The sequence below is a fragment of the Anguilla anguilla genome, chromosome 5, assembly GCF_013347855.1.
Source record: "Anguilla anguilla isolate fAngAng1 chromosome 5, fAngAng1.pri, whole genome shotgun sequence".
Classification (NCBI taxonomy): domain Eukaryota; kingdom Metazoa; phylum Chordata; class Actinopteri; order Anguilliformes; family Anguillidae; genus Anguilla; species Anguilla anguilla.
The window spans coordinates 34,223,726-34,249,089 of record NC_049205.1 but is presented as its reverse complement, the minus strand read 5'-3'; the positions used below and the strand labels follow the sequence as shown (position 1 = coordinate 34,249,089).

The window sequence follows — 25,364 nt, the reverse complement described above, 5'->3', positions numbered from 1 at the left end:
CCAAAAAGAAGCCAAGTTCCCATCACTGTTTTGCAGACGACGCATAACCCTCACACAATTGTATTCACTAACTTTTTCATTTCAGCATCTGCCCAACTGTGAACTGCAGAAACAATGTGATAGTGTGCTCCTGTAACAAGTTTACTTTCATCTGCAATGGCAATACAAGCATTCTATACTGAAGGGTCAAGCGGACTAAAAGCCACGTGCCCCGTGTGAGGGTCGAACTCACGACCTTCAGATTATGAGACTGACGCGCTGCCTACTGCGCCAACGAGGCAGGTGCCCAGGGTGCCTTAATGAGGTCACCCGTTTTGTGATAATAGACACTTAATTCTGGCCAGCAATGACAAGTTTTTTTAAATTAATAATTACTATAAGAATAGAAATTTAAATAAAGGTTACCTGATCCCCAAAGTGCTTGGGCTCTTAAACAGTACGGTGCAAATGTCAGAGACCACCCATTCATTTATTCAATTTCCAGTCAAATCAACAATTCAGTGCAATTTTGTTATCAGTGTTAGACAATACTGCAGGACATAGGCTATAGCCTATATTATCCCGAAAATTGTAGCAAAGCCTCCACCACTACATATAATATCAGATCAGTGTTTGTCCACTCTATCTTTTGTGCATCCTATTGCAACATCAAATCTTTCTTCTTTCCAATCAACAATCAATTTACAGCTGTGTCCTCCCAACGAAATTTGTTACAAATAGTGTCAATAGAACCTTCTGCCTTCAAAAGTGACTACCATTCAAACAAACAACTGCCCAAACAAACCTCAGCAGCCTTGCAAATTTCTTTCTTACGTGCAAATAGAATTATTAAAGGAAATTTTTATGATGAGATAACATTCAAGATAATTCAACTGCATAAGGAAGGTGAAAGTCAAAGGAAAATGAGTGGAAAAAACGGCAGTTTCCAAAACTGGAGTTCAAAAGATTTTTACAAGATACAGAGAAATGGGAAATCCTAACAACCGTGAAAGAACAGGTAGACCACCGAAACTATGACCGTCAACAAGACAGTACTTAAAGATTTTTATCTATGACAGATAGGAAAATATCAAGCTCCACTCTTGCTTCAGATGGACATAAACCCACAGTTGTTTCGGCCAATCCTTCCACTGTGAGAAGACACTCAATGCTATGAGTCTGAAAGGGTTAGTAGGTATCAAAAAGCCACTATTTAGATACGAAAATTTACAAAAGAGGAGAAAATTTGCAACTGAACGAATGAACGAGCCAAACAAACAAATCTTTTGAACGAACCAAGGCAAAAAGTGCACCTCACCAAAACGAACCCAAGTTCCCATAACTGTTTTGCAGACAACACATAAGCCTCACACAATTGTATTCACTAACCTTTTCATTTCAGCGTCTGCCCAACTGTGAACTGCAGAAACAATGTGATAGTGCGCTCCTGTAACAAGTTTACTTTCATCTGCAATGGCAATACAAGCATTCTATACTGAAGGGTCAAACGGACTAAAAGCCACGTGCCCCGTTTGAGGGTCGAACTCACGACCTTCAGATTATGAGACTGACGCGCTGCCTACTGCGCCAACGAGGCAGGTGTCCAGGGTGTCTTCAATGAGGTTACCCGTTTTGTGATAATAGACACTTAATTCTGGCCAGCAATGACAAGTTTTTTTAAATGAATAATTACTATAAGAATAGAAATTTAAATAAAGGTTACCTGATCCCCAAAGTGCTTGGGCTCTTAAACAGTACGGTGCAAAAGTCAGAGACCACCCATTAATTTATTCAATTTCCAGTCAAATCAACAATTCAGTGCGATTTTGTTATCAGTGTTAGACAATAATGCAGGACATAGGCTAGGCCTATATATTTTCCTGAAAATCGTAGCAAAGCCTCCACCACTACATAATCAGATCAGTGTTTGTCCACTCTTTCTTTTGTGCATCATACTGCAACATCAAATCGTTCTTCTTTCCAATCAACAATCAATTTACAGCTGTGTCCTCCCAACGAAATTTGTTACAAAAAGTGTCAATAGAACCTTCTGCCTTCAAAAGTGACTAACATTCAAACAAACAACTGCCCAAACAAATCTCAGCAGCCTTGCAAATTTCTTTCTTACATGCAAATAAAATTGCTAAAGGAAATATTTCTGATGAGATTACATTCAAGATAATTCAACTGCATGAGGCAGGTGAAAGTCAAAGGAAAATAAGTGGAAAAAACGACAGTTTCCAAAACTGGAGTTCAAAAGATTTTTACAAGATACAGAGAAATGGGAACTCCTAACAACCGTGACCGAACAGGTAGACCACCGAAACTAAGACCGTCAACAAGACAGTACTTAAAGATTTTTATCTTTGAGAGATAGGATAATGTCAAGCTCCACTCTTGCTTCAGATGGACAGAAATCCACAGTTGTTTCGGCCAATCGTTCCACTGTGAGAAGACACTCGGTGCTATGAGCCTGAAAGGGTTCGTAGGTATCAAAAAGCCACTCCTGAGAAAAGAAAATTAACAAAAGAGGAGAAAATTTGCAACTGAACGAAAGAACGAGCCAAACAAACAAATCTTTTGAATGAACCAAGGCAAAAAGTGCACCTCACCAAAAAGAACCCAAATCCATCACTGTTTTGCAGACGACGCATAAGCCTCACACAATTGTATTCACTAACGTTTTCATTTCAGTGTCTGCCCAACTGTGAACTGCAGAAACAATGTGATAGTGCGCTCCTGTTACAAGTTTACTTTCATCTGCAATGGCAATACAAGCATTCTATACTGAAGGGTCAAACGGACTAAAAGCCACGTGCCCCGTGTGAGGGTCGAACTCACGACCTTCAGATTATGAGACTGACGCGCTGCCTACTGCGCCAACGAGGTAGGTGCCCAGGGTGTCTTCAATGAGGTCACCCGTTTTGTGATAATAGACACTTAATTCTGGCCAGCAATGACAAGTCTTTTTTAATTGATAATTACTATAAGAATAGAAATTTAAATAAAGGTTACCTGATCCCCAAAGTGCTTGGGCTCTTAAACAGTACGGTGCAAAAGTCAGAGACCACAAATTCATTTATTCAATTTCCAGTCAAATCAACAATTCAGTGCGATTTTGTTATCAGTGTTAGACAATAATGCAGGACATAGCCTATATATTTTCCAGAGAATTGTAGCAAAGCCTCCACCACTACATAATCAGATCAGTGTTTGTACACTCTTTCTTTTGTGCATCCTATTGCAACATCAAATCTTTCTTCTTTCCAATCAACAATCAATTTACAGCTGTGTCCTCCCAACGAAATTTGTTACAAAAAGTGTCAATAGAACCTTCTGCCTTCAAAAGTGACTGCCATTCAAACAAACAACTGCCCAAACAAACCTCAGCAGCCTTGCAAATTTCTTTCTTAAGTGCAAATAAAATTGCTAAAGGAAATATTTCTGATGAGATTACATTCAAGATAATTCAACTGCATGAGGAAGGTGAAAGTCAAAGGAAAATAAGTAGAAAAAACGACAGTTTCTAAAACTGGAGTTCAAAAGATTTTTACAAGATACAGAGAAATGGAAACTCCTAACAACCGTGAAAGAACAGGTAGACTACCAAAACTATGACCATCAACAAGACAGTACTTAAAGATTTTTATCTTTGAGAGATAGGATAATGTCAAGCTCCACTCTTGCTTCAGATGGACAGAAATCCACAGTTGTTTTGGCCAATCCTTCCACTGTGAGAAGACACTCAATGCTGAGTCTGAAAGGGTTCGTAGGTATCAAAAAGCCACTACTGAGAAAAGAAAATGAACAAAAGAGGAGAAAATTTGCAACTGAGCGAATGAACAAGCCAAACAAATCTTTTGAACGAACCAAGGCAAAAAGTGCACCTCACCAAAAAGAAGCCAAGTTCCCATCACCGTTTTGCAGACGACGCATAAACCTCACACAATTGTATTCACTAACTCTTTCATTTCAGCGTCTGCCCAACTGTGAACTGCAGAAACAATGTGATAGTGCGCTCCTGTAACAAGTTTACTTTCATCTGCAATGGCAACACAAGCATTCTATACTGAAGGGTCAAACGGACTAAAAGCCACGTGCCCCGTGTGAGGGTCGAACTCACGACCTTCAGATTATGAGACTGACGCGCTGCCTACTGCGCCAACGAGGCAGGTGCCCAGGGTGTCTTCAATGAGGTCACCCGTTTTGTGATAATGGACACTTAATTCTGGCCAGCAATGACAAGTTTTTTTAAATTAATAATTACTATAAGAATAGAAATTTAAATAAAGGTTACCTGATCCCCAAAGTGCTTGTGCTCTTAAACAGTACGGTGCAAAAGTCAGAGACCACCCATTCATTTATTCAATTTCCAGTCAAATAAACAATTCAGTGTAATTTTGTTATCAGTGTTAGACAATCATGCAGGACATATATATTTTCCCGAAAATTGTAGCAAAGCCACCACCACTACATAATCAGATCAGTGTTTGTCCACTCTTTCTTTTGTGCATCCTACTGCAACATCAAGTTGTTCTTCTTTACAATCAACAAACAATTTATAGCTGTGTCCTCCCAACAAAATTTGTTACAAAAAGTGTCAATAGAACCTTCTGCCTTCAAAAGTGACTACCATTCAAACAAACAACTGCCCAAACAAACCTCAGCAGCCTTGCAAATTTCTTTCTTACGTGCAAATAAAATTGCTAAAGGAAATATTTCTGATGAGATTACATTCAAGATAATTCAACTGCATGAGGAAGGTGAAAGTCAAAGGAAAATAAGTGGAAAAAACGGCAGTTTCCAAAACTGGAGTTCAAAAGATTTTTACAAGATACAGAGAAATGGGAACTCCTAACAACCGTGAAAGAACAGGTAGACCACCGAAACTATGACCGTCAACAAGACAGTACTTAAAGATTTTTATCTATGACAGATAGGAAAATATCAAGCTCCACTCTTGCTTCAGATGGACAGAAATCCACAGTTGTTTCGGCCAATCCTTCCACTGTGAGAAGACACTCAATGCTATGAGTCTGAAAGGATTCGTAGGTATCAAAAAGCCACTACTGAGAAAAAAAAATGAACAAAAGAGGAGAAAATTTGCAACTGAACGAATGAACGAGCCAAACAAACAAATCTTTTGAACGAACCAAGGCAAAAAGTGCACCTCACCAAAAAGAACTCAAGTTCCCATCACTGTTTTGCAGACGACACATAACCCTCACACAATTGTATTCACTAACTTTTTCATTTCAGTGTCTGCCCAACTGTGAACTGCTGAAACAATGTGATAGTGCGCTCCTGTAACAAGTTTACTTTCATCTGCAATGGCAATACAAGCATTCTATACTGAAGGGTCAAACGGACTAAAAGCCACGTGCCCCGTGTCAGGGTCGAACTCACGACCTTCAGATTATGAGACTGACGCGCTGCCTACTGCGCCAACGAGGCGGGTGCCCAGGGTGCCTTCAATGAGGTTACCCGTTTTGTGATAATAGACACTTAATTCTGGTCAGCAATGACAAGTTTTTTTAAATGAATAGCCTAATTACTATAAAAATAGAAATTTAAATGAAGGTTACCTGATCCCCAAAGTGCTTGGGCTCTTAAACAGTATGGTGCAAAAGTCAGAGACCACAAATTTTTTCACCTGCCTCACCTGCCTTTCACCTGCCTCATGCAGTTGAATTATCTTGAATGTAATCTCATCAGAAATATTTCCTTTAGCAATTTTATTTGCACGTAAGAAAGAAATTCAATCAACAATTCAGTGCGATTTTGTTATCAGTGTTAGACAATAATGCAGGACATAGCCTATATATTTTCCCGAGAATGGTAGCAAAGCCTCCACCACTACATAATCAGATCAGTGTTTGTCTACTCTTTCTTTTGTGCATCCTACTGTAACATCAAGTCGTTCTTCTTTCCAATCAACAAACAATGTATAGCTGTGACCTCCCAACAAAATTTGTTACAAAAAGTGTCAATAGAACCTTCTGCCTTCAAAAGTGACTACCATTCAAACAAACAACTGCCCAAACAAACCTCAGCAGCCTTGCAAATTTTTTTCTTACGTGCAAATAAAATTGCTAAAGGAAATTTTTCTGATGAGATTACATTCAAGATAATTCAACTGCATGAGGAAGGTGAAAGTCAAAGGAAAATAAGTGGAAAAAACGACAGTTTCCAAAACTGGAGTTCAAAAGATTTTTACAAGATACAGAGAAATGGGAACTCCTAACAACCGTGAAAGAACAGGTAGACCACCGAAACTATGACCGTCAACAAGACAGTACTCAAAGATTTTTATTTATGACAGATAGGAAAATATCAAGCTCCACTCTTGCTTCAGATGGACAGAAATGCCCAGTTGTTTCGGCCAATCCTTCCACTGTGAGAAGACACTCAATGCTATGAGTCTGAAAGGGTTCGTAGGTATCAACAAGCCACTACTGAGAAAAGAAAATTAACAAAAGAGGAGAAAATTTGCAACTGAACGAATGAACGAGCCAAACAAACAAATCTTTTGAACGAACCAAGGCAAAAAGTGCACCTCACCAAAAAGAACTCAAGTTCCCATCACTGTTTTGCAGACGACACATAACCCTCACACAATTGTATTCACTAACTTTTTCATTTCAGTGTCTGCCCAACTGTGAACTGCTGAAACAATGTGATAGTGCGCTCCTGTAACAAGTTTACTTTCATCTGCAATGGCAATACAAGCATTCTATACTGAAGGGTCAAACGGACTAAAAGCCACGTGCCCCGTGTGAGGGTCGAACTCACGACCTTCAGATTATGAGACTGACGCGCTGCCTACTGCGCCAACGAGGCAGGTGCCCAGGGGGTCTTCAATGAGGTCACCCGTTTTGTGATAATAGACACTTAATTCTGGCCAGCACTGACAAGTTTTTTTTTAATTAATAATTACTATAAGAATAGAAATTTAAATAAAGGTTACCTGATCCCCAAAGTGCTTGGGCTCTTAAACAGTATGGTGCAAAAGTCAGAGACCACCCATTCATTTATTCAATTTCCAGGCAAATCAACAATTCAGTGCGATTTTGTTATCATTGTTAGACAATAAAGCAGGACATATAGCCTATATTTTCCCGAAAATTGTAGCAAAGCCTCCACTACTACATAATCAGATCAGTGTTTGTCCACTCTTTCTTTTGTGCATCCTACTGCAACATCAAGTCGTTCTTCTTTCCAATCAACAATCAATTTATAGCTGTGTCCTCCGAACAAAATTTGTTACAAAAAGTGTCAATAGAACCTTCCGCATTCAAAAGTGACTACCATTCAAACAAACAACCAACCAAACAAACCTCAGCAGCCGTGCAAATTTCTTTCTTACGTGCAAATAAAATTGCTAAAGGAAATATTTCGGATGAGATTACATTCAAGATAATTCAACTGCATGAGGCAGGTGAAAGTCAAAGGAAAATAAGTGGAAAAAACGACAGTTTCCAAAACTGGAGTTCAAAAGATTTTTACAAGATACAGAGAAATGGGAACTCCTAACAACCGTGAAAGAACAGGTAGACCACCGAAACTATGACCGTCAACAAGACAGTACTTAAAGATTTTTATCTTTGAGAGATAGGATAATGTCAAGCTCCACTCTTGCTTCAGATGGACAGAAATCCACAGTTGTTTCGGCCAATCCTTCCACTGTGAGAAGACACTAAATGATATGAGTCTGAAAGGGTTCGTAGGTATCAAAAAGCCACTACTGTGAAAAGAAAATTAACAAAAGAGGAGAAAATTTGCAACTGAACAAATGAACGAGCCAAACAAACAAATCTTTTGAACGAACCAAGGCAAAAAGTGCAACTCACCAAAAACAACCCAAGTTCCCATCACTGTTTTGCAGACGACGCATAACCCGCACACAATTGTATTCACTAACTTTTTCATTTCAGCGTCTGCCCAACTGTGAACTGCAGAAACAATGTGATAGTGCGCTCCTGTAACAAGTTTACTTTCATCTGCAATGGCAATACAAGCATTCTATACTGAAGGGTCAAACGGACTAAAAGCCACGTGCCCCGTGTGAGGGTCGAACTCACGACCTTCAGATTATGAGACTGACGCGCTGCCTACTGCGCCAACGAGGCAGGTGCCCGGGGTGCCTTCAATGAGGTCACCCGTTTTGTGAAAATAGACACTTAATTCTGGCCAGCAATGACAAGTTTTTAAAAATTAATAATTACTATGAGAATAGAAATTTAAATAAAGGTTAGCCTACCTGATCCCCAAAGTGCTTGGGCTCTTAAACAGTACGGTGCAAAAGTCAGAGACCACCCATTAATTTTTTCAATTTCCAGTCAAATCAACAATTCAGTGCGATTTTGTTATCAGTGTTAGACAATAATGCAGGACATTTATATTTTCCCGAAAATCGTAGCAAAGCCTCCACCATTACATAATCAGATCAGTGTTTGTCCACTCTTTCTTTTGTGCATCCTACTGCAACATCAAGTCGTTCTTCTTTCCAATCAACAAACAATTTATAGCTGTGTCCTCCCAAAAAATTTGTTACAAAAAGTGTCAATAGAACCTTCTGCCTTCAAAAGTGACTACCATTCAAACAAACAACCAACCAAACAAACCTCAGCAGCCTTACAAATTTCTTTCTTACGTGCAAATAAAATTGCTAAAGGAAATATTTCTGATGAGATTACATTCAAGATAATTCAACTGCATGAGGATGGTGAAAGTGAAAGGAAAATAAGTGGAAAAAACGACAGTTTCCAAAACTGGAGTTCAAAAGATTTTTACAAGATACAGAGAAATGGGAACTCCTAACAACCGTGAAAGAACAGGTAGACCACCGAAACTATGACCGTCAACAAGACAGTACTCAAAGATTTTTATTTATGACAGATAGGAAAATATCAAGCTCCACTCTTGCTTCAGATGGACAGAAATGCCCAGTTGTTTCGGCCAATCCTTCCACTGTGAGAAGACACTCAATGCTATGAGTCTGAAAGGGTTCGTAGGTATCAACAAGCCACTACTGAGAAAAGAAAATTAACAAAAGAGGAGAAAATTTGCAACTGAACGAATGAACGAGCCAAACAAACAAATCTTTTGAACGAACCAAGGCAAAAAGTGCACCTCACCAAAAAGAACTCAAGTTCCCATCACTGTTTTGCAGACGACACATAACCCTCACACAATTGTATTCACTAACTTTTTCATTTCAGTGTCTGCCCAACTGTGAACTGCTGAAACAATGTGATAGTGCGCTCCTGTAACAAGTTTACTTTCATCTGCAATGGCAATACAAGCATTCTATACTGAAAGGTCAAACGGACTAAAAGCCACGTGCCCCGTGTGAGGGTCGAACTCACGACCTTCAGATTATGAGACTGACGCGCTGCCTACTGCGCCAACGAGGCAGGTGCCCAGGGTGCCTTCAATGAGGTTACCCGTTTCGTGATAATAGACACTTAATTCTGGCCAGCACTGACAAGTTTTTTTTAAATTAATAATTACTATAAGAATAGAAATTTAAATAAAGGTTACCTGATCCCCAAAGTGCTTGGGCTCTTAAACAGTATGGTGCAAAAGTCAGAGACCACCCATTCATTTATTCAATTTCCAGGCAAATCAACAATTCAGTGCGATTTTGTTATCATTGTTAGACAATAAAGCAGGACATATAGCCTATATTTTCCCGAAAATTGTAGCAAAGCCTCCACTACTACATAATCAGATCAGTGTTTGTCCACTCTTTCTTTTGTGCATCCTACTGCAACATCAAGTCGTTCTTCTTTCCAATCAACAAACAATTTATAGCTGTGTCCTCCGAACAAAATTTGTTACAAAAAGAGTCAATGGAACCATCTGCCTTCAAAAGTGACTACCATTCAAACAAACAACTGCCCAAACAAACCTCAGCAGCCTTGCAAATTTCTTTCTTACGTGCAAATAAAATTGCTAAAGGAAATATTTCGGATGAGATTACATTCAAGATAATTCAACTGCATGAGGCAGGTGAAAGTCAAAGGAAAATAAGTGGAAAAAACGACAGTTTCCAAAACTGGAGTTCAAAAGATTTTTACAAGATACAGAGAAATGGGAACTCCTAACAACCGTGAAAGAACAGGTAGACCACCGAAACTATGACCGTCAACAAGACAGTACTTAAAGATTTTTATCTTTGAGAGATAGGATAATGTCAAGCTCCACTCTTGCTTCAGATGGACAGAAATCCACAGTTGTTTCGGCCAATCCTTCCACTGTGAGAAGACACTAAATGATATGAGTCTGAAAGGGTTCGTAGGTATCAAAAAGCCACTACTGTGAAAAGAAAATTAACAAAAGAGGAGAAAATTTGCAACTGAACAAATGAACGAGCCAAACAAACAAATCTTTTGAACGAACCAAGGCAAAAAGTGCAACTCACCAAAAACAACCCAAGTTCCCATCACTGTTTTGCAGACGACGCATAACCCTCACACAATTGTATTCACTAACTTTTTCATTTCAGCGTCTGCCCAACTGTGAACTGCAGAAACAATGTGATAGTGCGCTCCTGTAACAAGTTTACTTTCATCTGCAATGGCAATACAAGCATTCTATACTGAAGGGTCAAGCGGACTAAAAGCCATGTGCCCCGTGTGAGGGTCGAACTCACGACCTTCAGATTATGAGACTGACGCGCTGCCTACTGCGCCAACGAGGCAGGTGCCCAGAATGTCTTCAATGAGGTCACCCGTTTCGTGATAATAGACACTTAATTCTGGCCAGCAATGACAAGTTTTTTTTAATTAATAATTACTATAAGAATAGAAATTTAAATAAAGGTTACCTGATCCCCAAAGTGCTTGGGCTCTTAAACAGTACGGTGCAAAAGCCAGAGACGACCCATTCACTTATTCAATTTCCAGTCAAATCAACAATTCAGTGCAATTTTGTTATCAGTGTTAGACAATACTGCAGGACATATATATTATCCCGAAAATTGTAGCAAAGCCTCCACCACTACATAATCAGATCAGTGTTTGTCCACTCTTTCTTTTGTGCATCCTACTGCAACATCAAGTTGTTCTTCTTTACAATCAACAAACAATTTATAGCTGTGTCCTCCCAACAAAATTTGTTACAAAAAGTGTCAATAGAACCTTCTGCCTTCAAAAGTGACTACCATTTAAAGAAACAACTGCCCAAACAAACCTCAGCAGCCTTGCAAATTTCTTTCTTATGTGCAAATGGAATTATTAAAGGAAATTTTTCTGATGAGATTACATTCAAGATAATTCAACTGCATAAGGAAGGTGATAGTCAAAGGAAAATAAGTGGAAAAAACGGCAGTTTCCAAAAGTGGAGTTCAAAAGATTTTTACCAGATACAGAGAAATGGGAACTCCTAAGAACCGTGAAAGAACAGGTAGACCACCGAAACTATGACCGTCAACAAGACAGTACTTAAAGATTTTTATCTATGACAGATAGGAAAATATCAAGCTCCACTTTTGCTTCAGATGGACAGAAATCCACAGTTGTTTCGGCCAATCCTTCCACTGTGAGAAGACACTCAATGCTATAAGTCTGAAAGGGTTTGTAGGTATCAAAAAGCCACTACTGAGAAAAGAAAATGAACAAAAGAGGAGAAAATCTGCAACTGAACGAATGAACGAGCCAAACAAACAAATCTTTTGAACGAACCAAGGCAAAAAGTGCACCTCACCAAAAACAACCCAAGTTGCCATCACTGTTTTGCAGACGACGCATAACCCTCACACAATTGTATTCACTAACTTTTTCATTTCAGCGTCTGCCCAACTGTGAACTGCAGAAACAATGTGATAGTGCGCTCCTGTAACAAGTTTACTTTCATCTGCAATGGCAATACAAGCATTCTATACTGAAGGGTCAAACGGACTAAAAGCCACGTGCCCCGTGTGAGGGTCGAACTCACGACCTTCAGATTATGAGACTGACGCGCTGCCTACTGCGCCAACAAGGCAGGTGCCCAGGGTGTCGTCAATGAGGTTACCCGTTTTGTGATAATAGACACTTAATTCGGGCCAGCTATGACAAGTTTTTTTAAATTAATAATTACTATAAGAATAGAAATTTAAATAAAGGTTACCTGATCCCCAAAGTGCTTGGGCTCTTAAACAGTACGGTGCAAAAGTCAGAGACCACCCATTCATTTATTCAATCTCCAGTCAAATCAACAATTCAGTGTGATTTTGTTATCAGTGTTAGACAATACTGCAGGACATAGGCTATATATTATCCCGAAAATTGTAGCAAAGCCTCCACCACTACATAATCAGATCAGTGTTTGTCCACTCTTTCTTTTGTGCATCCTACTGCAACATCAAATCTTTCTTCTTTCCAATCAACAATCAATTTACAGCTGTGTCCTCCCAACGAAATTTGTTACAAAAAGTGTCAATAGAACCTTCTGCCTTCAAAAGTGACTACCATTCAAACAAACAACTGCCCAAACAAACCTCAGCAGCCTTGCAAATTTCTTTCTTACGTGCAAATAAAATTGCTAAAGGGAATTTTTCTAATGAGATTACATTCAAGATAATTCAACTGCATAAGGAAGGTGAAAGTCAAAGGAAAATAAGTGGAAAAAACGACAGTTTCCAAAAATGGAGTTCAAAAGATTTTTACAAGATACAGAGAAATGGGAACTCCTAACAACCGTGAAAGAACAGGTAGACCACCGAAACTATGACCGTCAACAAGACAGTACTTAAAGATTTTTATCTTTGAGAGATAGGATAATGTCAAGCTCCACTCTTGCTTCAGATGGACAGAAATCCACAGTTGTTTCGGCCAATCCTTCCACTGTGAGAAGACACTCAATGCTATGAGTCTGAAAGGGTTCGTAGGTATCAAAAAGCCACTACTGAGAAAAGAAAATGAACAAAAGAGGTGAAAATTTGCAACTGAACGAATGAACGAGCCAAACAAACAAATCTTTTGAACGAACCAAGGCAAAAAGTGCACCTCACCAAAAACAACCCAAGTTGCCATCACTGTTTTGCAGACGACGCATAACCCTCACACAATTGTATTCACTAACTTTTTCATTTCAGCGTCTGCCCAACTGTGAACTGCAGAAACAATGTGATAGTGCGCTCCTGTAACAAGTTTACTTTCATCTGCAATGGCAATACAAGCATTCTATACTGAAGGGTCAAACGGACTAAAAGCCACGTGCCCCGTGTGACGGTCGAACTCACGACCTTCAGATTATGAGACTGACGCGCTGCCTACTGCGCCAACAAGGCAGGTGCCCAGGGTGTCGTCAATGAGGTTACCCGTTTTGTGATAATAGACACTTAATTCGGGCCAGCTATGACAAGTTTTTTTAAATTAATAATTACTATAAGAATAGAAATTTAAATAAAGGTTACCTGATCCCCAAAGTGCTTGGGCTCTTAAACAGTACGGTGCAAAAGTCAGAGACCACCCATTCATTTATTCAATCTCCAGTCAAATCAACAATTCAGTGTGATTTTGTTATCAGTGTTAGACAATACTGCAGGACATATATATTATCCCGAAAATTGTAGCAAAGCCTCCACCACTACATAATCAGATCAGTGTTTGTCCACTCTTTCTTTTGTGCATCCTACTGCAACATCAAATCTTTCTTCTTTCCAATCAACAATCAATTTACAGCTGTGTCCTCCCAACGAAATTTGTTACAAAAAGTGTCAATAGAACCTTCTGCCTTCAAAAGTGACTACCATTCAAACAAACAACTGCCCAAACAAACCTCAGCAGCCTTGCAAATTTCTTTCTTACGTGCAAATAAAATTGCTAAAGGGAATTTTTCTAATGAGATTACATTCAAGATAATTCAACTGCATAAGGAAGGTGAAAGTCAAAGGAAAATAAGTGGAAAAAACGACAGTTTCCAAAAATGGAGTTCAAAAGATTTTTACAAGATACAGAGAAATGGGAACTCCTAACAACCGTGAAAGAACAGGTAGACCACCGAAACTATGACCGTCAACAAGACAGTACTTAAAGATTTTTATCTTTGAGAGATAGGATAATGTCAAGCTCCACTCTTGCTTCAGATGGACAGAAATCCACAGTTGTTTCGGCCAATCCTTCCACTGTGAGAAGACACTCAATGCTATGAGTCTGAAAGGGTTCGTAGGTATCAAAAAGCCACTACTGAGAAAAGAAAATGAACAAAAGAGGTGAAAATTTGCAACTGAACGAATGAACGAGCCAAACAAACAAATCTTTTGAACGAACCAAGGCAAAAAGTGCACCTCACCAAAAAGAACCCAAGTTCCCATCACTGTTTTGCAGACGACACATAAGCCTCACACAATTGTATTCACTAACTTTTTCATTTCAGCGTCTGCCCAACTGTGAACTGCAGAAACAATGTGATAGTGCGCTCCTGTAACAAGTTTACTTTCATCTGCAATGGCAATACAAGCATTCTATACTGAAGGGTCAAACGGACTAAAAGCCACGTGCCCCGTGCGAGGGTCGAACTCACGACCTTCAGATTATGAGACTGACGCGCTGCCTACTGCGCCAACGAGGCAGGTGCCCAGGATGTCTTCAATGAGGTTACCCGTTTTGTGATAATAAACACTTAATTCTGGCCAGCAATGATAAGTTTTTTTAAATTAATAATTACTATAAGAATAGAAATTTAAATAAAGGTTACCTGATCCCCAAAGTGCTTGGGCTCTTAAACAGTACGGTGCAAAAGTCAGAGACCACCCATTCATTTATTCAATTTCCAGTCAAATCAACAATTCAGTGCGGTTTTGTTATCAGTGTTAGACAATAATGCAGGACATAGGCCTATATATTTTCCCGAAAATTGTAGCAAAGCCTCCACCACTACATAATCAGATCAGTGTTTGTCCACTCTTTCTTTTGTGCATCCTACTGCAACATCAAGTCATTCTTCTTTCCAATCAACAAACAATTTATAGCTGTGTCCTCTCAACAAAATTTGTTACAAAAAGTGTCAATAGAACCTTCTGCCTTCAAAAGTGACTACCATTCAAACAAACAACTGCCCAAACAAACCTCAGCAGCCTTGCAAATTTCTTTCTTACGTGCAAATAAAATTGCTAAAGGAAATATTTCTGATGAGATTACATTCAAGATAATTCAACTGCATAAGGAAGGTGAAAGTCAAAGGAAAATAAGTGGAAAAAACGGCAGTTTACAAAACTGGAGTTCAAAAGATTTTTACAAGATACAGAGAAATGGGAAATCCTAACAACCGTGAAAGAACAGGTAGACCACCGAAACTATGACCGTCAACAAGACAGTACTTAAAGATTTTTATCTATGACAGATAGGAAAATATCAAGCTCCACTCTTGCTTCAGATGGACAGAAATCCACAGTTGTTTCGGCCAATCCTTCCACTATGAGAAGACACTCAATGCTATGAGTCTGAAAGGATTTCTAGGTATCAAAAATCCACTACTGAGAAAAGAAAATTAACAAAAGAGGAGAAAATCTGCAACTGAACGAATAAACGAGCCAAACAAACAAATCTTTTGGACGAACCAAGGCAAAAAGTGCACCTCACCAAAAAGAACCCAAGTTCCCATCACTGTTTTGCAGACAACGCATAAGCCTCACACAATTGTATTCACTAACTTTTTCATTTCAGCGTCTGCCCAACTGTGAACTGCAGAAACAATGTGATAGTGCGCTCCTGTAACAAGTTTACTTTCAGCTGCAATGGCAATACAAGCATTCTATACTGAAGGGTCAAACGGACTAAAAGCCACGTGCCCCGTGTGAGGGTCGAACTCACGACCTTCAGATTATGAGACTGACGCGCTGCCTACTGCGCCAACGAGGCAGGTGCCCAGGGTGCCTTCAGTGAGGTTACCCGTTTTGTGATAATAGACACTTAATTCTGGCTAGCAATGACAAGTTATTTTTAATTAATAATTACTATAAGAATAGAAATTTAAATAAAGGTTACCTGATCCCCAAAGTGCTTGGGCTCTTAAACAGTACGGTGCAAAAGTCAGAGACCACCCATTTATTCAATTTCCAGTCAAATCAACAATTCAGTGCGATTTTGTTATCAGTGTTAGACAATACTGCAGGACATAGCCTATATATTATCCCGAAAATTGTAGCAAAGCCTCCACCACTACATAATCAGATCAGTGTTTGTCCACTCTTTCTGTTGTGCATCCTACTGCAACATCAAATCTTTCTTCTTTCCAATCAACAAACAATTTACAGCTGTGTCCTCCCAACGAAATGTGTTATAAAAAGTGTCAATAGAACATTCTGCCTTCAAAAGTGACTACCATTTTCAAACAAACAACTGCCCAAACAAACCTCAGCAGCCTTGCAAATTTCTTTCTTACGTGCAAATAAAATTGCTGAAGGAAATTTTTCTGATGAGATTCAAGATAGCCTAATTCAACTGCATGAGGAAGGTGAAAGTCAAAGGAAAATAAGTGGAAAAAACGACAGTTTCCAAAACTGGATTTCAAAAGATTTTTACAAGATACAGAGAAATGGGAACTCCTAACAACCGTGAAAGAACAGGTAGACCACCGAAACTATGACCGTCAACAAGAAAGTACTTAAAGATTTTTATCTTTGAGAGATAGGATAATGTCAAGCTCCACTCTTGCTTCAGATGGACAGAAATCCACAGTTGTTTCGGCCAATCCTTCCACTGTGAGAAGACACTCAATGCTATGAGTCTGAAAGGGTTCGTAGGTATCAAAAAGCCACTACTGAGAAAAGAAAATTAACAAAAGAGGAGAAAATTTGCAACTGAGCGAATGAACGAGCCAAACAAACAAATATTTTGAACGAAACAAGGCAAAAAGTGCACCTCACCAAAAAGAACCCAAGTTCCCATCACTGTTTTGCAGACGACGCATAACCCTCACACAATTGTATTCACTAACTTTTTCATTTCAGCGTCTGCCCAACTGTGAACTGCAGACACAATGTGATAGTGCGCTCCTGTAACAAGTTTACTTTCATCTGCAATGGCAATACAAGCATTCTATACTGAAGGGTCAAGCGGACTAAAAGCCACGTGCCCCGTGTGAGGGTCGAACTCACGACCTTCAGATTATGAGACTGACGCGCTGCCTACTGCGCCAACGAGGCAGGTGCCCAGGGGGTCTTCAATGAGGTTACCCGTTTTGTGATAATCGACACTTAATTCTGGCCAGCAATGACAAGTTTTTTTTAATTAATAATTACTATAAGAATAGAAATTTAAATAAAGGTTACCTGATCCCCAAAGTGCTTGTGCTCTTAAACAGTACGGTGCAAAAGTCAGAGACCACCCATTCATTTATTCAATTTCCAGTGAAATCAACAATTCAGTGCAATTTTGTTATCAGTGTTAGACAATACTGCAGGACATATATATTATCCCGAAAATTGTAGCAAAGCCTCCACCACTACATATAGCCTAATATCAGATCAGTGTTTGTCCACTCTTCCTTTTGTGCATCCTACTGCAACATCAAGTTGTTCTTCTTTACAATCAACAAACAATTTATAGCTGTGTCCTCCCAACAAAATTTGTTACAAAAAGTGTCAATAGAACCCTCTGCCTTCAAAAGTGACCACCATTCAAACAAACAACTGCCCAAACAAACCTCAGCAGCCTTGCAAATTTCTTTCTTATGTGCAAATAAAATTGCTAAAGGAAATATTTCTGATGAGATTACATTCAAGATAATTCAACTGCATGAGGAAGGTGAAAGTCAAAGGAAAATAAGTGGAAAAAACGACAGTTTCCAAAACTGTAGTTCAAAAGATTTTTACAAGATACAGAGAAATGGGAACTCCTAACAACCGTGAAAGAACAGGTAGACGACCAAAACTATGGCCGTCAACAAGACAGTACTTAAAGATTTTTATCTTTGAGAGACAGGAAAATATCAAGCTCCACTCTTGCTTCAGATCGACAGAAATCCACAGGTGTTTCGGCCAATCCTTCCACTGTGAGAAGACACTCAATGCTATGAGTCTGAAAGGGTTCGTAGGTATCAAAAAGCCACTACTGAGAAAAGAAATTAACAAAAGAGGAGAAAATCTGCAACTGAACGAATGAACGAGCCAAACAAACAAATCTTTTGAACGAACCAAGGCAAAAAGTGCACCTCACCAAAAAGAACCCAAGTTCCCATCACTATTTTGCAGACGACGCATAACCCTCACACAATTGTATTGACTAACTTTCTCATTTCAGTGTCTGCCCAATTGTGAACTGCAGAAACAATGTTTCCAATTTTGGATTCGCAAGGTGTCTGTCAAAATACATTGATGAAGCAAATCCTTTTACAGCATTCCTTTTACATTGACTTGGCGGTTTTTATTGAAAGCAATTTATTGAATATTGAATTTCACTTCAATCTACCTCAGAATCAGTCAACAACTTCACTACCGACAAGGTTCACGAACGACACCCCAGCTTTAAAATCGCATATATTAAATAGGAAAAAAAATGTTTATTTTCCAAGGGAAGCTGGTTTGTGTATCTGTATAAACATCACAGACATCAAAACGCTGGTTTGTTTAGTAATGACTTTCCCCGCATACACCTGAGACCCTTGTTTGAACACAGAGAACCCTGTGATTTCTCATCTCTGCCAACGATAAGGGAGGCCGACCGGCGCGGGCGCGGGGGGCGTGATGACATTCGATAACAGCCCAGCGGCATCAAACGCACGCTTGTGACGCGAAACAAGACGGAAACGCGCGTTTGCAACGGCGAAGCAACCGCAGGGGGAGGTCGACGAGGTCGCCGGGGTCAGACCTGTCGGACAAGCTCCACGAAAGCTCAAAACGAAGCTTCGGGGGTCGCGGCGCGGGCCCGGAACTTTTTACAAGTTAGCAGCCTGCCCTACCTTTCTCGTCGGGGCAGCTGTAGTTGTAGACGGCCACGGAGGACAGCGGCACCAGGTTCTCGTCGTGGTGCCAGCTCACCGCCATCTTGCCCATGCCGTAGTAGGGCTCCTCCTTCAGGTCGTTCATGGCCGCCGGGTCCATGTAGTTCAGCAGGGTGATGTTGAAGCGGGGGGCCGCCGCGGGGGTCGCCTCCGACGCGTCCGTCTTGGAGCTCCCCTGGCCGCCCGGCGGGTCCTCGTCGGCCTCCGGCTGGCCCGCCGCCTCCCGGCGCTCCACGTCCTCGCAGAAGTACTCGTTGAGCTCCCAGAGGGCCCGGCAGGCTTCCCTCAGCTCGCGGTCGCAGCAGGCCTCGCCGTCCTCCTGCGCGTCGTTGTGCCACGGCAGGGCGAACAGGCGCGTCCCCAGGTAGCGGTAGGTGTCCCCGGGCCCGCCCAGGAGCGAGCGGGACACGGCGGTGAAGACGTCGCGGCCCCGGATGCGCACCAGGTCCCGGAACAGGCAGCCCCGGCGCTGCAGGGCGTGCAGGGCGGCCCGGACGCGGTCGTGCAGGGCGGCGGGCAGGGAGTCGGCCGGCCGCAGGGCCAGGCCAGTGTAACTGGACTCCCACTGCGGGGGAAGCCAACACACACACACTTCACTGCCACTGCCCAGACTGCCTGTGCAGACTGCCACAGGAACAACCTGTCTTACCCAGGATTCAGTACAAAACGCACTGCGCAAGCAAAACAAGAAATAGCACATTTGTTACAAAGCACTGCGCAAGCAAAACAAGAAATAGCACATTTGTTACAAAGCCTTGTCTAACAATGATGAGCTATCTTGGTTTTGGGGTCTCACAAGTGACGATGACACAGCCTATAGAGGGTAATGACACAGCCTGTAGCGGGTAATGACACAGCCTGTAACAGGTAATGACACAGCATGTAGTGGATAATGATACAGCCTGTAATGGGTAATGATACAGCCAGTAGCAGGTCATGACACAGTCTGTAGTGGGTAATGACACAGTCTGTAGTGGGTAATGATACAGCCAGTAGCAGGTCATGACACGGTCTGTAGCGGGTAATGACACGGTCTGTAGTGGGTAATGACACAGTCTTCGTTTGGTAATGCTATAGCATGTTGCAGGCAATGACACAGCCTGTAGCGGGTAATGATACAGCCTGTAGCGGGTAATGACACAGTCTGTAGTGGGTAATGATACAGCATGTAATGGGTAATTATAAGCCTGTAGCAGGTCATGACATGGTCTGTAGGGGGTAATGACACGGTCTGTATGGGGTAATGACACAATCTGTAGCGATATAGCTTGTAGCGGGTAAAGACAGTCTTCAGTTGCTAATGATATAGCATGTAGCGGGTAATGGCACAGTCTGTAGTCGGTGATGACACAGCTTGTAGCGGGTAATGACACAACAGTGAAGCACAGGATGACATAAGACTCCTGCAGTTATGACACAGCATGTAGCAGGTAGTCATACAGTCAGTAGTAGGCAATGACACAGTCTGCAGCAAGAAACAGCACGCTCTGTAATGGATGATGACGGTCTGTAGCTGATGATGACACAGTCCGTGGGAAGTAATGGCACAGTCTGTAGCGGATGACGACAACAGACTGTAACGGGCAAAGGAATAGTCCACAGCCGCTGATGACAACAGTCTGTCGCGGGTGACGGCACGGTCTGAAGCAGGGGGCAACACGGATGCAGCAGGGCGATGGCACGGTTTATAGCGGACGATGGCACAAGAGCGCGGCGGGTGATGACACGGGTCGTCGCAGGCGATGGCACGGACTGTAACGTGACCCGTGACCCTAAATCCGGAGAGGCCCCCACTCACCAGCTCCTGGAACCCGGGGTCCGAGGGAGAGAGGAAGGGAATGCGCTGTCCTCCCAGCTCCTGCAGAAGCTTCTGTCTCTGGAGAAGACGGGGAAATGCAAACGGTCACATATTCACTACGTGAACGTCTCAGCTCCGTAACACTTAGGCTACTTCAGGAGGGAGGATGTGCAATACTCAGTTATGTCATTTTAATGATAAATATGTTTTTATTAGTAAGGGCTACATTTTTTTTTCAGTGTTCAGTGAAAGCCGTACTTCGATAAATGGAAGCACCACTCCAGAATTATTAGCAAAGATGACATCTTCCGCAGTGTTTTTCATGAGTGCAGAATTGCTTCCTAAAGCCAGCTGTCATCTCTGGCTTTCTTCAACAGTCACACAGGAGGATTGTTTAGCCATTATTAGGTTACAGTCAATCAAAATATAATACCATTACCGGGTCCAATGGAGAATTTCATATTCCGTACTTCAGAATTTGACTACTCCACAGTTCTTTTTATGGTCTTATTCAATTTTTATGATTTTTTATTTTTATTTTTCTGAGATAGCAGGAAGGCTCTGCGTTATAAAACAGGCTCCCCAGTCCATTCCGTTCTTTTTTATAAAAACACAGCCTGGCCAGGGATGAAAGACATTTATCAGGGCGCAATCCACTCAAACCTGGAAATCTAATAAAAAAAAACTACGTAAAACTGTGATTCCCAAATAAATTTTACATGCAGAGCACTTCACCGTCACACTCCCCCCTCCCCCCTCCCCCCTCCCCCCTCCTCCTCCTCCTCCTCCTCCTCCTCCGCACTTTGGCCTTTTCACACAGGTGCATAAAGACTGCGGACCGCACAATTCGCTGCGGAGAGCGCCGTCACTCTTACCCATTCTTACAGCGAGACCTTTCGCTCTCTTCTTCCCCTTTTATACTGCGGTGAGAATGGATTCCTATTTTTATATCAGAGCAGCCGGCACTCTGATGTCTGAAGAGAGCAGGGCTCATGTAGGACCAGAAGACATTTACAGCGCAAACTCTCACATTTCAGAAAGCCCCACGACGGCTGAGTTTCACATAAGACACTTTAGGAATGTAAGAGACTTCACAGGAAATAAAATGCGTCGTTAATGACATTAGAGGTCAATGCAGAAAAAAAGTTTTAAATGAACTAGAAAAAGTATCTTTGTATAGAGGTTTTATCAAGTGCAGGGCCCTGCAATGCTTTTGGATTGTAGCCACAAAAGAAAAAAAAAGATACAAAAAATAAAAATGAAGGAAAGACAAACGGTTTTCAATTCTTCTGAGCACATGCGCAGGAAAGAATCATGGTCACACAATGTAGTGCTCTTGTGTAACTACATTACGTTCATTTGCAATGCCAGACAAGCAATCAATACTGAAGGGAGAGACAGACAGACTAAAAGCTCTGTGCCCCGTGTGAGGCTCGAACTCACGACCTTCAGATTATGAGACTGACGCGCTGCCTACTGCGCCAACGAGGCAGATACCAGAGACCGTGGGAGTGATGTTAACTGTTTAGTGGATAGAATCACTAACTTCAGAAATGTAGTGCCTGTACTAATTTTTGATTCACAATGGGAGCAAACAAATGAGAACTGAGGTCTGGTTAAAGAAAGATTCTTACACGCACACACACACACACACACACGCACACACACACATACACACACCACACACATACACACACACACACTCACACATATTTGAAATATTTGAAAAGAAACCAGCAGGTGCGGGGGGGGTGAAGGGGGGCTGTCACTCCAGCCCCCCCAGCGCAGCGGCTCCGTCTGACGCGCGGACAAATGCGCGCAGCTGGGCCGTCCGGTGCACCGCCGCCGCCGCTCCGCTCGCGCGCGGGCCGCCTGTCACTTACACGTCAAAGGCAGGGCGTGCAACGCGAGGCCCTCGCAAATTCCGCCGCTAAGAATGTCACCCCCGGCGCTCGGCAACAGATGGGCTCCGCGGGACGATCCGAACGGGCCGTTCCTAAAACCCGGCGAAATAAAACCCGAAAACAAATCAAGAATAACAAGAAATAAAGAAAACATCCGAACGTTCTTCAAGAGCGATGGCACTTCTGCGCCGAAACGTTTATCGAATACGCTTTTAATTTGATCTCAATTTGCACGTATTGGCATTCTCAAAGGAAGGTACAGGCAACTGAACTCAAAGTTGAAGTGTGTTTTCTCATCCAGGCCTCTCAGATATATCGACATGTCAAAAAAAGCATTCGAGAGCTCAGATTTCTAGCAGAGATAACCCGGCCTCAAAACCACGCTCTCACCTGTATTTGTGTGGAACCTTCTCCTGCCTTAGCCAAATGGTAGGAGTCATAGGAGGGTCCAAACCTCCAGAGCCAACGCCCACCCACTGAGGTCCCCACCCAGAGCTCGCCGCACAGGAGGGGTCTAATTCAATTTCACCACAAGGGGCGCTGTGCTAGACACAAAATGGATTTATTTATTTTTTTATTTTTTTATTTTGGCTCTGGTGGACGTCGAGAAAGGTTGCTTAAGCCTATCAGCCGGAGTTTGGGAAGAGCCCGTTGGAGGCGGAGGAATTCGGACGGAGGGCACCCCCGTCCCGGCCAGTCCGAGAAGCGGACTCCAGGTCGGGAGAACCCCCCCCCCCCGCTTTGGCGAACATATAATAGAGCTCTCTGTTTGGAGAGCAAACTCTTCGCGTTGGCGTGACGTCAACCCTAGAGCCGACCCGCTCGCGTAAAAAAAAAAAACGGCCGGGGTTCAAATACTTTGACGAGCGGCCCGCGAAAAACATCAGACGCCTTCGCCCCGTTCGCCGACGGGCTCGTCAGAACCGCTTCCGCGCCGCTCCGTTTGCCGGGCACTCGCTAAAACTGGGGAGCGGGTGTCGGCGGGGTGAGGGAGGGTGCGGAATGCCTGCCGTGTTTCCCAGGGCTTTGGGATGGAAAGGGAGGAAAAAACGGGGACGGGCCCTCGCACCTGAGCAAACAGCGAAGGCCGAGGCGAGGCGCTTCCCCTAGCGACGTGCCTCGCGTCACGCCGTGGGCGTGTCTCTCGCTCCGACCGCCGGTGCGACGAGTTCAACCTGACACATACGTGTACGTGCTATTGCGCACCTGCAGGCACTCACTCCAAAATCCACAGTCAGAGTGGAGTGGCTCGGTCAGTATACAGCGGGTCGCCGCGAGGGCCGTCTAGGCCTTGGAGCCAGGGCAGGGCCGAGTCCGGGCAAGACCATTTTTCCAACCATGATTATTTATGCGAACTTATGATGACTGGAGATGAGTCAGCCGGTGTTCCTCCAGTTCCAGATGGCATCCGCAGGCTGACTGATCACAAAGCGACAGAACCTCTCAGTTGATCGGCGCAAGCTCTCCTGTAGCACTAAGAGGCCTGAACAGTGAAAAAAAGACCACAAACTCACAGGTCGGCACAGCGCAGGACTAGGGGCTCTTCAGCCACCCCGCTCCTCGCGTGGGTACGGTCGGCCCGGAGAAGCACAACCGGTCGGCCTTCCCAAATTCATGGAGGGAAGCGGTTCGAAAAACATCCTCACAGAAATGAATCACCCATTAGGCGCACTTCAAGGCCGAAGTGACTTTGGAACGAGCGAAAAACGTAATGTTTAATCCCACGGCTTCTGTGGCAACGCAGTCGTAAAAATCTCTCAGGGCGTGAAGATACATATTCATTCACCTGCGCGCCGCAAAACTCCGGTGGGTTTTCGAAATGAGCAAGTCGCTCGCCAAGCGGTTCGGCTCCAGAAACAGGTAGCGACCAATAACGCCAGCGTCAATAATTAAAGCCAGCTTTCCAGGGTAGGAATGCTAATCCACCGAGCGCAGAACAATAAAACAAGGCTCCCGCTACCCGCGCGCAATTACTCACCAGTAACAATTAACTCGCCGCTGACGAACCTGACATTAATCTTAAACCCGCTCGGCAGCGCCGCGGGTTTCGGCTCTGCGCCGGGAGCCGGAACGTCAGGCGGCCCCGACCATAAATCAACGGCCTTCCCTCCGGCCTTCCCACGCAAGCTCAGGCGGGCGGACGCACGCGCACCCTCTCGCGTACGCACGCGCCCTCTCGCGTACGCGCTCTTTCATGCGCGCGCGCACCCTCGCGCACGCACACGCGCACTCACCCTCTCGCGCGAGTCGGAGTATCCTCCCGCGTGCACGGCCAGTCGCACGTGCACCCGAATGCATATGCGACTGTGCGTGCCCACACAGCAGCATGCACACACACATACACACACAAGCCCATACACACACACACACACACACACACACACAAGCCCATACACACACACAAACACACACACACGCACGGCCAGTGGGCCCAGAACTCATTGACTACTGAGGAGTCCATCTAAGAAAAAAAAAAAAAAACTAGCCTACGGTTGGGCCTGAGAAATGGAGCGGCGGTCAGCGCTGCTCACAGGGGCAAACGACGGGAAGCTAAATGTGCGCTAATTGCTGTTTCGGTCCGGAAGGGGACGGCGCTCATTTCGTTTAACAGCGGGCAACTGGGAGGCGGGATCATTAATATGAAGGTCCATCCATCCATCTGAATGTGTGGGCCCGTGCTTTTCAGGTGGTCCTACACAGCGGACCTGTCATGCCCTGTTTAGAACGCTTCCTAAATCACGCCGCGTGGAGCT

The 25,364-nt window shown here is 43.0% G+C and overlaps 1 protein-coding gene and 11 non-coding genes across 12 annotated transcripts in view; all 12 read right to left on the bottom strand.

The window, feature by feature from the left end:
• The window catches only part of fto (FTO alpha-ketoglutarate dependent dioxygenase), a 154,825-nt gene that overhangs the window by 112,550 nt on the left and 16,911 nt on the right, over nt 1-25,364 (bottom strand). The window contains exons 2-3 of the mRNA XM_035419077.1: nt 20,708-20,785; nt 18,868-19,474 (exon numbers count right to left, since the gene is read on the bottom strand). Of these exons, the coding sequence (XP_035274968.1) occupies nt 18,868-19,474; nt 20,708-20,785 (685 nt within the window). The remainder of the gene's footprint in view (nt 1-18,867; nt 19,475-20,707; nt 20,786-25,364) is intronic.
• On the bottom strand, nt 208-280 carry trnam-cau. The gene has a single exon. It is a non-coding gene; the product is annotated as a tRNA-Met (tRNA).
• On the bottom strand, nt 4,078-4,150 carry trnam-cau. Its single transcript has one exon. It is a non-coding gene; the product is annotated as a tRNA-Met (tRNA).
• trnam-cau lies at nt 6,747-6,819 on the bottom strand. Its single transcript has one exon. It is a non-coding gene; the product is annotated as a tRNA-Met (tRNA).
• Nucleotides 8,036-8,108, bottom strand: trnam-cau. The gene has a single exon. It is a non-coding gene; the product is annotated as a tRNA-Met (tRNA).
• Nucleotides 9,323-9,395, bottom strand: trnam-cau. The gene has a single exon. It is a non-coding gene; the product is annotated as a tRNA-Met (tRNA).
• On the bottom strand, nt 10,612-10,684 carry trnam-cau. The gene has a single exon. It is a non-coding gene; the product is annotated as a tRNA-Met (tRNA).
• On the bottom strand, nt 11,895-11,967 carry trnam-cau. The gene has a single exon. It is a non-coding gene; the product is annotated as a tRNA-Met (tRNA).
• Nucleotides 14,466-14,538, bottom strand: trnam-cau. The gene has a single exon. It is a non-coding gene; the product is annotated as a tRNA-Met (tRNA).
• trnam-cau lies at nt 15,755-15,827 on the bottom strand. Its single transcript has one exon. It is a non-coding gene; the product is annotated as a tRNA-Met (tRNA).
• Nucleotides 17,041-17,113, bottom strand: trnam-cau. The gene has a single exon. It is a non-coding gene; the product is annotated as a tRNA-Met (tRNA).
• trnam-cau lies at nt 22,126-22,198 on the bottom strand. Its single transcript has one exon. It is a non-coding gene; the product is annotated as a tRNA-Met (tRNA).